General features: G+C 44.2%; 1 protein-coding gene across 4 annotated transcripts in view; it reads left to right on the top strand.

The window, feature by feature from the left end:
- LRCH2 (leucine rich repeats and calponin homology domain containing 2) overlaps window positions 1–16,280 on the top strand; it is a 64,744-nt gene that overhangs the window by 15,769 nt on the left and 32,695 nt on the right. For all 4 annotated transcript variants that reach the window (XM_082207413.1, XM_082207414.1, XM_082207415.1 and 1 more), the window contains exon 2: window positions 7,365–7,509. In XM_082207413.1, coding sequence (XP_082063539.1) covers window positions 7,365–7,509 — 145 coding nt within the window. The remainder of the gene's footprint in view (window positions 1–7,364; window positions 7,510–16,280) is intronic.

The following is a 16,280-nucleotide window of genomic DNA, read 5'->3' on the forward strand; positions in this document are numbered from 1 at the left end:
GTGTCAGTGCGCTAACTCTACTATTTTATTAAGAGGTTTAACATTCAGGGCAGAAAGTAATTAGTGTGTGGCTTCCTGCAATGCAGATTGATTACTATGATCTCATCTTTTAGGCCTTTCATTGTGTCTAAATGACCTTTACACCATCTTAGTTATAATCCCGTGTCTGGCACAGTATGGGTTAGCTGATTCTGTGTTGCAAACCCCACCCCTACCCCGCTATGTGCAGTGTTTTTATTACAAACATGGGATTTGTAACTGTGAGAGCATAAGAAGAGACCTGCTGATTTAGCTCAGCATTCTGTCCCCAACAGACTTCACAGATGCTTTTTGGAGCTTCCAAACAAGGGGTGAAAGAGACCAGGCCTCCTCCATTGGCTTTTATGCAGCAGCTGGAATTTGGTGTCATGCTGTGCCTGGACATCCAAGATCCATTTTGCCATTGTGGCTCATTATAAGATCAATTCATTTGTCTAACCCCTCTTTAAAGTGATCTGAGCTGGTGGTGATCTCCACAATGTGTGTGACAGTGAAAATTCCATAAATTCTACCTTCTGAAGTACTTTTTTTTGTCTGTTCTGCTTCTGTTGTATGGTCTGAAAATACTCCCTATCCAATTTTATTGAGTAACCAGGAACGTAGGGTTATAAGAGATGTAGGGGCGGGTATTTATTTCGTTCATGCATACTTTTATAAGCCCCCCAATTACGGTATGTTTCCCCAGCCACCTTAGTAAAGACCCCAATTGCTCCTAACCCTTTGATAATTTTGGTTTCTCTTCTTTAGAAATGCAGTGACCAAAGTGGTACACAGTACTCCAAAATGACCAATAGACTGATACAAAGGCCTACAGATGTGGGCAGTTCTGACTGCAACTTTGTAATAATCCCTAGTAAGGAATCTGCCTTTGCACAATTCTCTCATATGGAATTTATTATTTTAATCCACTACACCCACAAGATCTTGCCTAATACAGTGGTACCTCAGGTTACAGACGTGTCAGGTTACAGACTCTGCTAACCTATAAATAGTACCTCGGGTTAAGAACTTTGCTTCAGGATGAGAACAGAAATCGGGCGGCGGTTGCGCAGCTGCAGTGGAAGAGGCTCCATTAGCTAAAGTGGTACCTCAGGTTAAGAACGGACCTCCAGAACGAATTAAGTTTGTAACCAGAGGTACCGCTGTAAGTCACTTGCCTGTTCAGATCCCATCAGCTTCCATATATGAAGTTTGGACCATTTCCCTCCACAGCTATCCAGTTATTTGACACCCATTTGCAGTTTTGTTGCCCATTCAGCTAATACAGTAGTACCTCTGGATATGAACAGGATTCGTTCCGAATCCCCGTTCGCATCCTGAAGTGAACGTAACCCGCGTGTGCGCAGGTTGTGATTCGCCTCTTCCATACATGACGTCATTTTGACCGTCTGCGCATGCGCGAGCGACAAAACCCAGAAGTAACGCATTCTGTTACTTATGGGTCACCGCAGAGCACAACCCTGAAAGCGCTCAACCAGAAGCATATTTAACACGAAGTATGACTGTATTGACAAATTAAATTAAAGGTGCCTGAGAATTTCTGTTAGTTATATTTGACGAAGTTGTTTAGATGCCCACTTTGGAAGAAAACCTGAATTCATGGGTATCTGGTTATCACCTTCCACAGCGAAGAGGGGTGGGTGCACACATGCGCAAACACACAAAACTGCAGTTTTGCAGTTTCCCTATTCCACTTTAGGAACACACATACGCACACATGTCTTGTGGTCTGACAGATATTTAAAGAAATGTGCTGACCAGGCCCCAAGTTGATCCGCCAGTGGAGTGGCTTTAACTGTCAGTGCACCGTATTTTTCACCCCATAAGACGCACTTAACCATAAGACGCACCTAGTTTTTAGAGGGGGGATGCAAGGGAAAAAAATTCTTTTAAAGGGAGCGCTGAACAGAGCCTGTATGCATCCCAGGCTCTGCTCAGCAGAGCCGCGTGGAGCATGTGTGCGGCACTTGCTGGATTTTCCCTGAGAAGGGAGAAGGGCAACCCGTCAGTCCCTTCTCCCTCCTTGGGGAAAAGCCCCCAAGAGCTGCATACACACTCCGCGTGCTCTTTAAAGGGAGCGCGGCTCTTGGGGGCTTTTCTGGGAGGTGGGGGAAGGGACTGAGGGGCTAAGCCAGAAGCTAGAACAGCAAGAGGGAGCACTGTGCAGTGATCCCTCTCACTGCTCTGGCTTCTGGGATAGCCGCTCAGCCTGCACTCGCTCCATAAGACGCACACACATTTCCCATTACTTTTTAGGAGGGAAAAAGTGCGTCTTATAGAGCGAAAAATACGGTATATAGAATTTTTAGACTAAAGTTCTTAACGATACATTGTGAAGTGTTTTTACATACGTTGCTGTTGCTAATGTGTGAATGGTTGGAAACACACACACAATGCATTTAGTAATTTCTGTCTTGCAGGTAGTTGATAATTTTATAATCATGGTTTATGATACACATGGTTTCAAATACACATGGTACGAATAAAGGTTGGGGAAGAACAGGGAGGATAGAAGAAAATAATTGAATGTGGCTACCCACTCCTGTGACCTCTAGCATTATAAAAGCATTTCCATCCATAGTACATGGAGGAGTGTCTGCCACATGAACCTGCTAAAGTGGCAAATAAAGGAAAAGGGCCTTTCTGGTTATGGCTCCCTTTCCAGAGAAGGTATTTTTGGCATCAGCTATTCTCTGGGAAGTTTTAACCTCTCTATCCTGCTGCTATGGTTTTATACTTTGCACTGCAGCTGATTTGTTTTCTTGACTATGACTAGCTTTATATTTAAGCACTGGCCTGGCAGCCATTAGTGACAAGGGATCAAAGACACCACCTTGTGCCATCTGTCCATGCATGGCAAATGAGCTCAGATGACGCAATGCCAGGGTACTGCTTGCCTCAGAGGTGTACTTAGTACGCACTAGAAATTTTGCATATTTTATTTTATTGTACAGCACTTGGTAACTGATATGAAGCAGTTTATAAATATGCAAATAAAATAAATAATTGCATGCAGGTAACTGAGTGGGCTGACATAAAATAATTGTGTGCACGCTAGAGGGCGCTGGGGGGTGGAAGGTAGAATGCTCCGTCAATCCTCTTCCCGCCCAGCATGGAGACCAAGTGGGCTGATAGAATAAAAACGAAATAGGCAGGTGGAACAGGATTTTCCATCCCTCCCCAGCCACCCTCCTGCAGGCAATGTGACATTCGTGAAAGCTAGTTGGGCTTATTTGCACGGCTAGTTATGACTATTTAAAATACAGTGTTGTTAAAAACAACAACACCATACCTAGCTATCCTGGAGAAAGTTACCCTATAAATCTTTGAGATTGTTAGTGAAAAGGTTTATCATATTTGATGGTAGAATACTAGACTTATTGCAAAAATATTTTTCTTTGAATTTACACTCCAAGGTGTCTTCCTATATAGCCTCAGGCAAATGACTTTTCTGATTCTGTACAAAGCTGTGATTTTTCTGTGTGAAACAGGAGAGTACTTATCTGTTCTCACTTCCGTGTTTCTGGCAGAATAGAATGATGTCTGTAGTCTACAGACAAGGAAGGAAACACTGTGGCTTTAATAATTATTAATCAAGCTTTTGAGGTTATGTGTCATTGGAGAACACGAAGGGATGAAGTCAAAGAAGTATTTCTTATTTATTTCACATGTAAAAGTTAGTATGCAGCAATACTTGATCCCATAGTTCTTGCTGATGCTTTCTCCCACCCTTTGAAAAGAACTATTAAACCAGAAGAGACACAGAGGAACTATCTACAAAGAATCATTTTAAAGATATGCACAGCTGAGTTTTCCATAGATAATGTGGGCATTTCATAGCCTAGTTTTGTTCTCACGTGCATCTCTCATACATTTTATTCCAACAGTTTTTGCAGAATATCTTCTTCATGCTGAGTATTATGTATCTGTATACATCAGTGTACACCGATCTTTACATAATATCATGTTCAAATAAGATTTAGGTGCTTGCCTTAGCCTCAAGCAACAGCTGTGGAGGAGGGAGGATAGGGAGAATTGGTCATGATGGTGGTAGAGCAGCACTTGTAACAAATATGAACACAACAAATTGCCTTATACTGAACAAGACAAATGGTCCATCTAGTTTAGTTCACCGTTTGAAACTCCGATATATAAGCCAGACCCCAAATGGTTCCTTAAACCAGGGTCACAGTTGCCAAAACAGAATGTCTAGTTGTCATTTTTGGACCAGATGGCTCAATAGTTGTATTTTTCAATATGACCTTTGGGTTCCTAACATTTGTTCTGATTGTGCAGATAAAATATAATGGATGGAATTACAGGATGTGTTGCTAGTATGTGAAAGCAGTCAAGATCCAAGGATCTCCAGGCATGCACTTCCAGATGGTGGAGACTTCAGGCTCCATCCTGGTGCCTAGGCATCTTCACTTGGTCACAACTGGCTGATAGCCATGTGCAAAATGTGTCTGGCACCTGGCAAATTTTGAACACTGGTTTAGTGTTGTCTACATTGACTGGCAGCATCTTTCCACCTACCTGGAGATGTCAGGGATTGAACCTCGGACCTTCTGTATGCAAAACAGATGCTCTATTACTGAGCTATGTCCCTTTCCCTAATGTGATTATAAATACAAGGACAAAAATTGTACTTAGTGGATCAGGTCAACTAGTTCAGCATCCTATTCTCACAGTGGCCATCCAGATGCTTGTATGAAACCCACAAGCAGGACTCGAGTATAAAAGCACTTCCCCTCCTGTGGTTTCCAGCAGTTGGTATTCAGAAGTATAACTGCTTCTGACCATAGAAACAGAGTACTGTAAGCCTGCAACATAGATGGGGCTTATGTTCCTGGGATTGCACCGAAACCCAAAATTGCATGTAGTCAAAACACATTGGGTTCAATGGCAAGTGGAGGACCTGTTCCCTGCTTGAAAGGCCTTTTCCACTTGGCCTGGTAGGGCAGGTCCCTGACTAACTGCAGCTACAAAAATCTGAAAGAAACTCTTGCAGATGTGGCACTGTCTGTGCTGGACCATTGTCTTGCCTTGGTAATGGACTGGATGAGAGTCAACACACTCAAGCTCAGTCTTATAAGAGTGAGGCACTGTTAGCAGGTGTTTTGTTAGATTGGATGGATGGGAGGTTGCCTGCTCTGGATGGGGTCGATCGGGCGTACTTCTGGATCCTTTGCTGTCTCTTGGGGTTCTGATGTCCTTGGTGGCATGGATTCGCTTCATCAGCTTTGGCTGGTGGCCCAGCTGTGCCCCTATATGTACAGGGATAGCCCAACTTCTGTTGTCTATACTTTGGTAACCTCTAGGTTATATTGCTCCAAATAATGTAGGCTGCCCCTAAAGACAGTTTGGAAACTTCAGCTGGCACAGAATTTGGCAGCCAGTTTGCCCATTGGGGCAAGATGACTAGAGCCTATTGCACCAATCCTGGCTTGACTGCACTGGTTGCTACCGCATTTTTCACTCCATAAGACGCACCAGACCACAAGACGCACCTAGTTTTTGGAGGAGGAAAACAAGAAAAAAAATATTCTGAATCTCAGAAGCCAGAACAGGAAGAGGGATCGCTGCGCAGTGAAAGCAGCAATCCCTCTTGCTGTTCTGGCTTCTGGGATAGCTGCGCAGCCTGCATTTGCTGCATAAGACACACACACATTCCCCCTTACTTTTTAGGAGGGAAAAAGTGAGTCTTATAGAGCAAAAATGCGGTAATTATGTTCTGGGCCCAGTTCAAAGTGCTAATTTTTACCTAAAACCCTTAAGCATCTCAGGACTGCAATACCTCAAGGGCTAAAGGTAAAGAGACCCCTGACAGTTGCGTCAAGTCGCGAACTACTCTGGGGTTGCGGCACTCATCCCGCTTTACAGGCCGAGGGAGCCGGCGTTTGTCCACTCCGCAGACAGTTTTTCTGGGTCATGTGGCCAGCATGACTAAGCCGCAGCTTTGTCTCTGGCATGACTCTGGCGCAATGGAACACTGGCACCAGAGCAATGCACGGAAACGCCGTTTACCTTCCCGCCGGAGCGGTACCTATTAATCTACTTGCACTTTTGGGCATGCTTTCAAACTGCTAGGTTGGCAGGAGCTGGAACCTCAACGGTAGCTCACAACCTTTTGATTGGCAAGCCCAAGACTCAGTGGTTTAGACCACAGCGCCACTCGCGTCCCTACCTCAAGGACTGTCTTTCCCCAAATGAACTGACCAAAGCCCTGCAATCATCGTCTGATACCCTTCTTCACGTGTCTCCTCCACAAGTGTTCCAGAGTGTGGCAACATGAGAACAGGTGTTTTCTGCAATGGCTTCCCATTGGAATGCTCTCTTCAAGAAGGCTCGTCTGTCAGCTTTATTATGCATCTTTAGGCACCAGACAAAATATTCCTTTTCTACCAGGCCTTTGGATGATATTCTACACCCTTTTAAATAAGGGAGGGGGGTATTGGTTTGCTTTGCTTTTACTATGCATTTTGTGTTTTAATTTTGTATTTTATCTTATTTGCTGTGAACCGCCCTGAGATCTTCGATGAATAAGGTCTCTCCCCCCCATGCCCACCTTTCTGCTCACTTTTTATTTATTAATTATTATTTTGCCAAGTGTTTAAAGCTGAATGTACACAATTAAATGCACATAAGTTGTGGGCTTCACCATCCAAGTTTGTGGCTGTCACTGCCTCCTGCAGGAGTGAGTTCCATTGTGTGTTCTTAGGCTTCTCTTAAGTTTGGGAGAAAGATTAAGTGGCTAATCCAAATCCAAATGCTTCATGGAAGAAATTAGTTTTTCAAAGGTGGATGCCTTTTCTTAGGACAAATCAATTGCTGATGGAACAGGAGTTTGCTGGAGTTGCTTTGTTTGGTGGGTTACTGAGAGGGAACAGTGGCTCCTTTCTTTCCTCTCCAAGAGCATTGGACAGGCAAACTTCAGGTTTGCGGGATTTCCTTTGTTCTTTACTAGAGCACTGAAAGTGTAAAATAGTGACTTGGCGGGAGAATATTTTTAGAATTAAGGAGAAGTGTGCCATATTACATTTAACAAAAGCCTCTCTTACCTACTTAATTTTTCTAAATACTGGTGGAAGGGAGTTCCCTTCTATCCCCAGAATTTGAATTGAGCAGAAGATGATTCCAATCTATATAGACTGTGGATGCTTGATTTTTCATCTCTCTGTGCTTTAATTTCCAAAATAAAATTGCCTAACAATTCTACTAAAGCTTTTGCCATCGTTTAAGAACAGCACATTTCTTGCACATCTCTCAAATGTAAACTAGAAGACTGAGCCGTGGAAATGTCTTTTCTCCTCTCTTTTTTTTAGATCTCTCCAAGAACAGATTTACTGAAATTCCTCCTGATGTGTTGCAGTTTTCACCACTTGAGACATTGAACCTCTATCACAACTGCATCAAATCAATCCCTGAAGCAATTAAAAATCTGCAAATGTTAACATATCTCAATATCAGGTAGGTAATATTTTCCTGCTTCCTAAATGTAATTGCTTGTCATCCAAGGTAGCCTGTTTAGCTCATGACTGTATCAGCGTCCTCCTGTGGGTGACAGTTGACTGAAGAACCACTTTCCAGTCAATAAGTCAAAAGGTAGAGCATAAGGAAGTCTAACTTTGTTCCTGGTATTCCTTTTTTCAGATTGTGATGTTTGAGAGGCAAAGGTAAAAGTTTTAAATTTCAGTTTGAGCTTCTAGGAATGCTAAAAGACGTTTGCTCATTCTGCATGCCTGTGGAAAAACTTGCTGGACCAACTACAACACAGGAGAGATTGATGATGGGTTGTATCCAATGTTAGTCATACTTGGAGTAGCCACATGCCTCACTTAGGTCTATTAATTTCAGCAGGTCTACTCTGAGTTAAACTTAGTTGGATACAGGACAATGTTTTCTGAAATAACATTAGTGTTCTCTTTGTGTGTGTTGTGTTTGATTATTTTTGAGTTGGAGTATTGAGTGTTAGACACAAGTGTAGCGTGAAGAATGTACAACTTTCTCTCTTGTTGCATCCATGTCCATATACATGGCAAAATAGATACATACATGGTGGGTAATTCCCCCCCCCCAATTGCAAAGACTAGCCCTGTAAGAAAAATGTATTTGAAGTAGCCTTTTGGCATTGTGAGTCTGACAGCTACTCCAGCTTTTAAAAAATAACATATTGTCATAACTTGCTTTTGTAAACTCTTTAATAAAACTGACTGTTGTCTGTAGTTAGCTTGTCAGCTGTGCTTTTAGTTTTTAACTTTGAGAGACAGGCTTTCCTGCTAATTCTGCATGTTAGCTTTGTGACTTATTTGAATTACCGTATTTTTCGCTCTATAAGACGCACCAGACCACAAGACGCACCAAGTTTTTGGAGGAGTAAAACAAGAAAAAAAAAATATTCTGAATCTCAGAAGCCAGAACAGCAAGAGGGATCGCTGCGCAGTGAAAGCAGCGATCCCTCTTGCTGTTCTGGCTTCTGGGATAGCTGTGCAGCCTGCATTCGTTCCATAAGACGCACACACATTTCCCCTTACTTTTTAGGAGGGGAAAAGTGAGTCTTATAGAGCAAAAAATACGGTAGTCAGATTTAGAGAGCTCAGATGTTGTAGTAGGAGAACTGTCCTCTTGTTACCTGGTACCTTGTTCTACAACAGTTAGATCCTAGCTTTAAAAATACAGTCATACCTCGGGTTGAAATTGCTTCAGGTTGAGCACTTTCGGGTTGCATGACCTGGAAGTAATGGAACACGTTATTTCCAGGTTTCGCTGCATGCACAGACAGTCAAAATGATGTCACATGCATGCACGGAAGTGGCGAATCACGACCTGCGCACACACAGGCGCGGGTTGCGTTCACTTCTGGGTGCAAATGGGGCTCCAGAATGGATCCCATTCGTATCCAAAGGTACCACTGTAGAAGTGGCTGCGGAGGAGACCTACAAAAATGCTTAATTTGCATAAGAAGAGGAAAAGCTAAGAGGCCCCTGGGCATGAGAGGAGATTATAGGAAGCCACAACAGACCTCAGATTTATAAAAAATAGATTGTGGAGGAGAGAGCAATACGTTAAAGGGGACTAAATGACAAAAAGTTTTATATTTTGAGATTGCTAATAGGAATGGCTTTCTAACTGCTCAGATCAGGCCAGAAATGGACCATATTACTTAGGCAGCATATGTAATCATAGAATCATAGAATCATAGAATCATAGAGTTGGAAGAGACCACAAGGGCCATCGAGTCCAACCCCCTGCCAAGCAGGAAACACTATCAGAGCACTCCTGACATATGGTTGTCAAGCCTCTGCTTAAAGACCTCCAAAGAAGGAGACTCCACCACACTCCTTGGCAGCAAATTCCACTGTCGAACAGCTCTTACTGTCAGGAAGTTCTTCCGAATGTTTAGGTGGAATCTTCTTTCTTGTAGTTTGGATCCATTGCTCCGTGTCCGCTTCTCTGGAGCAGCAGAAAACAACCTTTCTCCCTCCTCTATGTGACATCCTTTTATATATTTGAACATGGCTATCATATCACCCCTTAACCTCCTCTTCTGCAGGCTAAACATGCCCAGCTCCCTTAGCCGTTCCTCATAAGGCATCGTTTCCAGGCCTTTGACCATTTTGGTTGCCCTCCTCTGGATACGTTCCAGTTTGTCAGTGTCCGGTTTCGAATGCATTTGACAAGGCAGAAAAGAACCTGTCAATTTGCAGTGGCTATTGTCCTTTTAATTCTGACATTTCAGATATAGTTTACAGCAGTGGTGTCCAAACTTTTTTCAAAGAGGGCCAGATTTGATGAAGTGGAGGGCCGTGAGGGCCGACCGAAGTTGTTAACCTTTTTCTAGGATTGAAGTTGTTGAGGTTTTTTTTAGGATTTTCCCCAGGAATTATTTCTTCACAGGGGCTGGATTAAACCAACCGGTGGGCCAGATTAGGCCTCCAAAAACGCACTTTGGACATGCCTGATTTACAGTATTGTTAAAAGTGGCAACTAAGATTTCCTTTCTCATGTACCTGTGATCTGGTCTTCGATGCAGTGGGGCTCTTAAATGACCCTTTATAGCTATACTTACTAAGGTCAAGCCTTGGCTCCTGAACGCCTCTGTTTTGGAACGTTTTGGCTCCCGAACGCCCAAAACCCAGAAGTAAATGCTCCAGTTTTCAAATGTTTTTCGGACGCCAAAAGTCTGAAGCAGCTTCTGCTTGAGTGCAGGAAGCTCTTGCAACTAAGCCGTGCCTCAGTTGTCAAACATTTCAGAAGCCGAACGGGCTTCCGGAACAGATTACATTCAACAACCAAGGTTTGACTGTATTCTTATTTTAAAATATATATTCTACAGTTGGTGGAACTTCCTTAAGAAAGCCTGTTACAATTATTCATATCACTCTGTATTCCTCCCTTTCAAAATCCCAAACCCCAGTTCCCTTTAAGGAAATAAAGCAAATGACTGAAGCATTCTGCCTTACTGTTGAGCTTTCAATATTTTGACCAACTCAGTGGGTCCCCTCTGGCTTTATAGAAAGTGAATTTTAATATCATGTAATGAACTGAAAAGAAAGTAGGAAGGTAGCAAGTTCTGTTCCAAATGAAGTTGCTAGCTTAGGTGTTTGAAGTCATCACATGAGAGGGATCTCCCTTTTACTTCCCCACCCTCAAATGAGGATAGATGTGGGAAATGCAACTACCAACTGCAACTTGATTTTGCAAAGGGTTTTTTCCTCCATTAATATATATGTGTGATGGAAACAGCAGTTCACACCATAAATAAGAAGAATGAAAAAGGTTAGAGAGACAATTAATAATTAAAAGATATATTGGAATTTAGTGGATTCATGGAGACTGCACCATCCTAAGGAAAAATCCTATACATATTTTGCAATACCCAGCACAGAATTGATTTGATTTTTTAAAAAAACATCAGCATTACTTAATTCCTTTACTAGCCGATGTGACATTGATATTCCCATTATAGCTGATCACTCAGCAGTAATATTGGAATATAATCTATTCAGTACCCAGGAAGGTATGAGGAGATGGTATCTTACTATATCATTACTAAATGATAAAAACTTCATTCAATATATAACGCAAGAAACGCAAATATATTTTAAAAATAACTCCAAATCATTAACGTCAAGACTGATGGAATGGCAAGGCTACAAAGCTTATATCTGAGGGAAGATAATATCTTTCTCTGCCAATAAGGTCAAGATGCAAAGATTAAAAGAAAATAACCTAAAAATTCTTTAAAAACATTATGGGGCGATATGGCAAATAACCCATCTAGGGTTAAATATGAAAGAATACAACAACAAACACTAGAACTGAATAATATACAGTGGTACCTCAGGTTAAGTACTTAATTCGTCCCAGAGGTCCGTACTTAACCTGAAACTGTTCTGAACCTGAAGCATCACTTTAGCTAATGGGGCCTCCTGCTGCTGCCGCGCCACTGGAGCACGATTTCTGTTCTCATCCTGAAGCAACGTTCTTAACCCGAGGTAATATTTCTGGGTTAGCGGAGTCTGTAACCTGAAGCGTATGTAACCCGAGGTACCACTGTACTAGCTCAAAAAATTGAGTTCAGCTTATTATGTCTAAGACAAACATATTGGGAACAGGGAGAAAGACAGACAAAAATTCTAGCTGTCTGTCTAAAACAGAAGAAAAAGAACCAAATAATACCTTTAATAAGAAAGGAAAACAACATTGCAGCGACCTCATCAACAGATATAATTTTTTTGGGGGGATGAACATAAATAAAAATAATAAGGATGACCCTTATCAGCATGAGAAATTAACAATATGGGCCAACCCAAAATTAAAAATTGGAAATCAAGCAATAATTTGGCAAAACTGGATGATAAAAGGTATTTTGACACTGAATCAATTAATTGATGAGAACTACAAATTTGTGGAATATAAGACTTGGCAAGTAAAGTATGGACTAACTAGTGAAACACATTGGCAATATATCCAATTGAAACATATGTTGGAAAAGCAGTTTGGCCCTGATGCTATAGCTGCAATGGAAACATGCATGCCGTTACAGGATTTAATCTCTGCAACAAAAACAAAAAAATCCTACACTTGCACTATATAAAACTTTACTTAACAGGAAGAAATACGATTTAGAATATGGAAGTCAAAAATGGTGTAAAGAGCTAGGAGTACAGATAACAAATGATATACGGGAGACAAGTATAAAATCAATAGAAAAAGCCTCTATGGATTTAAGACTTAGACTTATTCAACAGAAAATAGTATTTAGAGTCCACGGACTCCAACAAGATCATATCAGAAGAAATAACAAGTGCAGATAATTGCTGGGGATGTGGGAGTAAAAATGCGTACTTAATACATATGTTGATTAACTGCCCGATGATCAGACCATTCTGGAGTGAGGCGAGGATATTTATAGCAAAAGTAATAAAAAGAAATTGTTATTTAGGAGAACCAAATTTAATTGGAAACTTGGAAGATCTCAAGGGGCCAAAAAAGTGGTTGTATTGCATTATATTAGAAGCAAAAAAACTTGTTTTGATGAATTGGAAGAGTCGCAATAAGATTCCACTGAGCATACGTATCAGGGGATGATTAGCTGCTTGTGCTTAAAATGGTGCCCCTTCAGAGTTTGTGCGGCCCCACAAACCTCTGTGTGTGACAGAGCTCCTCAGACATGTCTGCTCTAGTCACTATTAGAGTCCGACAGTGGCTGTTTGCGGAAACGCCTCCAACAAAGAAGTTCCTTAACGGAAACACGTCTCCTGGACTCACGACGTGACAGCTTCCGACGAAGCATGGGTCTCCCTGCAGTTGCTTCTGACACCTCCCCACTATTTTCGCTGGACGTGTCTCTCACCCCTTTCTCTCCCCTGCTTCCTGCCTGCGTTGCTGCGTCTCTCTCAGTATTACTGAGATCCTCCTCCAGAGACCCCGCGCTCCCCCTGCTGGTCCCTGCTTTGGCTGTTGAGTCTCTCCCCGTCTCTGGGAGCCCTATCACCTCCTTTCCCTCTGATGTCAGTTCCCTGACATCCACCTCCCCTCCAGGGCCCCCTTCCCCCCCGCCCCCTCCCTCTCCTCTGGGCGGTGAGGAGCTGAAACCCCGAAACGAATCCTCTTCATCTTCAGACGTCTCGAACATTTCCCTCCATCGGTCTTCGTTCCGACTCGCTGAATCCTCCTCCACCTCGGAATCAGAGAACCCCTCCAACTCCTCTTCTTCGTCGGTGGTGGCGAAGTATTCCCTCCGGAACCTCGCCACTGGCTGGGGTTTACGAGGGAATCTCTGATGAAAAGTTTCAATTAGAACCTCGTCATCTACATCCTCTGCCCTGACCCAGGTGTTTTCCGACTCCGGTTCCCCTTCCCACATTACCAAATACTCTACTTGCTCTCCCTTCCACCTGGAATCTAGAATCTCCGCTACATGGTAGCTGTGTTCTTTTTCCTCCATCGCTGGTCCCCTATTGACCCTCCCCTCTCTGTCCCCTATATACGGTGACAGCAACGATCTGTGGAACACTGGGTGCAACTTCATGTGGTTCGGTAACCGGAGTCTGAAAGCCACTGGGTTGACCTGTTGCGTGACTTCAAATGGGCCCAGTCTTTTGGGTCTTAACTTCTTACAACCTCCTTTAAATGGTAACCCTTGGGTGGACAGCCACACCTGGTCTCCCACCCTAATGCTTTCCCCTTCCCTTCTGGTTTTGTCTGCCTGCCTCTTATATTCCTCCTTCGCCCGGTTTAAATTAAGTTGGAGTTGGCGATGGATCGCTTCCATTTCTTCAACGAACTGTTCTGCTGCTGGAACGCTCCAGTTCTCCCCCTCCCCCCCTGGGAAGGCTCGGGGATGACACCCGTGATTGGCCAAAAAAGGGCTCATCCCCGTGGACACGTTCTCTGCATTGTTGTAAGCAAATTCTGCCAACGCCAGCTTCTCCACCCAATCATTCTCTCTGTCATTAACATAACACCTCAAATATTGCTGGAGGACACCATTAGCTCTTTCCGCCTGCCCGTTGGTTTCTGGATGACGGGCAGTAGAGAAATTAACCTCTACATGCAGTAAGCTCATGAGCTTCCTCCAGAACCTGGAAGTAAATTGTTTCCCTCGGTCCGAAACCACCCTCAAGGGGGCGCCATGCAACCTAAACACATTTTCCACAAACAATTTGGCGGTTTCTTCTGCTGTGACCGCATGTGAGCAGGCTATAAAGTGGGCCATCTTGGTTAACAGATCTACCACCACCATAATGGCTGTTTTCCCTTTGGACCTGGGCAGATCAGTCATGAAATCTATTGCCACTGCCTCCCACGGTCTTTCCGGCGTGGGTAGTGGTTCTAATAAACCTGCCGGCGCCCGCCTCTCCCCCTTGGCTCGTTGGCATCGGTCACACCCTCTCACATACTCCCGTACATCTTCCCTAACCTTGGGCCACCAGAATTCCCTGGTAACCAGCCACATGGTTTTGTGTTGCCCAAAATGCCCTGCTGTGGGGTTATCGTGCAGTTGCTTGAGTACCTTTTCCCTCAATTCCCCTTCAGGTATGTATAACGCTCCCTTGTAGTACAACGCCCCATTTCTCTCCTCAAAACCCCCGGGTTTGTCTCCCTCCCTCCTAAGACTCCTGAGTTTGTCCTGGGCGTATTCATCCTGCCCCGTTCCCTCTACCAGTTCCCTTTGCCCCACCAATGCCGCCCCACACACCCAGCGGTCCTCGGGAATGACATGGGTCTCTTCGGGTGCACCCGCTCCCTCCAAATATTCAGGTTTGCGTGAGAGAGCGTCCGCCCTAACGTTCTCCGGGCCTGGTACGTAACAAATCTCAAAGTTAAATTTGGAGAACTCCTGGGCCCATCTCAACTGCCGTTGGTTGAGCACTCGCGCAGTTCTCCAATACTCTAGATTCTTATGGTCCGTGCACACTTGCACCTTCTGTTGTGCACCAATTAGTAGGTGCCTCCATTTCCGGAAGGCCTCATAAATTGCAAGAAGTTCCCGGTCGTACACCGTGTAGTTCCTCTCAGACTTGTTCAGCTTTCGCGAAAAGAAGGCACACGGTCGCCACTCTGACCCCTCCTTCCCCGGCTGCAGAAGAAGCACCGCCCCTATGGCTCTGTCCGACGCGTCTGTTTCGACCCTCAGCTTTTTTTGTAAATCCACATGTAGAAGTTGTTCGTCAGAGGCGAAGGCCCTTTTCAGTTCCTCAAACGCTCGCTCCGCCTCCCCCGTCCAAACAAACTTCTTTTTGCTGCTGAGACAGTCCGTGATGGGCGCCGTCAGGTGGGCGAAGTTTCGGATGAACTTACGATAAAAGTTTCCAAACCCTAGGAACCTCTGCACATCCTTCTTGGTCTTGGGTGTTTTCCATTCCAGCACCGCTTGAACCTTGCCGGGGTCCATGGCCAACCCCTTATCTGACAAGCGGTACCCCAGGAATTCCACCTCCTTGGTATGAAACTGACACTTCTCCAGTTTCACCCACAGTCTGTTGGCTTGCAGCCTGCTCAACACTTCTCTGACGTCTCTCACATGTTGCTCCTCATTCTCCGAATACACCAACACGTCATCTAAGAAGGCCACGCAATTCTTGTAGAGCAAAGGCCCCAGTACGTGGTTCATGAAAGCTTGAAAACACGCGGAGCCTGTTTGTAATCCAAAAGGCATAACTAAGTATTCAAATGCCCCCAAAGGGGTGAACATGGTGGTCTTCCATTCATCCCCTTTCCTTATACGTATCAGGTTGTACGCCCCCCTTAGGTCCAGCTTTGTAAAAATCTTTCCCTTCCGCACCCTGGTCAAAATATCATCAATCCTGGGCATAGGAAAAGCCGCCGGCTCGGTCACTGCATTTAAGGCCCGAAAGTCACATACCAGCCTCGGCTTGTCCGTGTGTTTTTTGTCCACAAAAAACACTGGGCTACCCCCCGCTGCCTTGGACTCTCTGATGAAGCCTCTCTTCAGGTTCTTGTCAATGAACGCTCGCAACTCCTGCATTTCCCTGTCTGACATGGCATACAACTTGCCTACAGGAAGCTGTGCTCCGGGGAGTAAATTGATCTGGCAATCAAAGGGTCTATGCGGAGGTAGTTGGTCAGCTTCCTTCTCGCTGAACACGTCGCTGAGATCAGCATACTGTGGTGGCACCTTCCCCTTCTCCATTACTTCAGTCCCTGCCAGGGTGGCTTGGGCCCCTGCTGACCCCTTTTCCCCCCTGCAGTGTTCTAAGCAATGTGCGGAA

The sequence above is a fragment of the Podarcis vaucheri genome, assembly GCF_965113315.1.
Source record: "Podarcis vaucheri genome assembly, chromosome: Z".
NCBI classification, from domain to species: Eukaryota; Metazoa; Chordata; class Lepidosauria; order Squamata; family Lacertidae; genus Podarcis; species Podarcis vaucheri.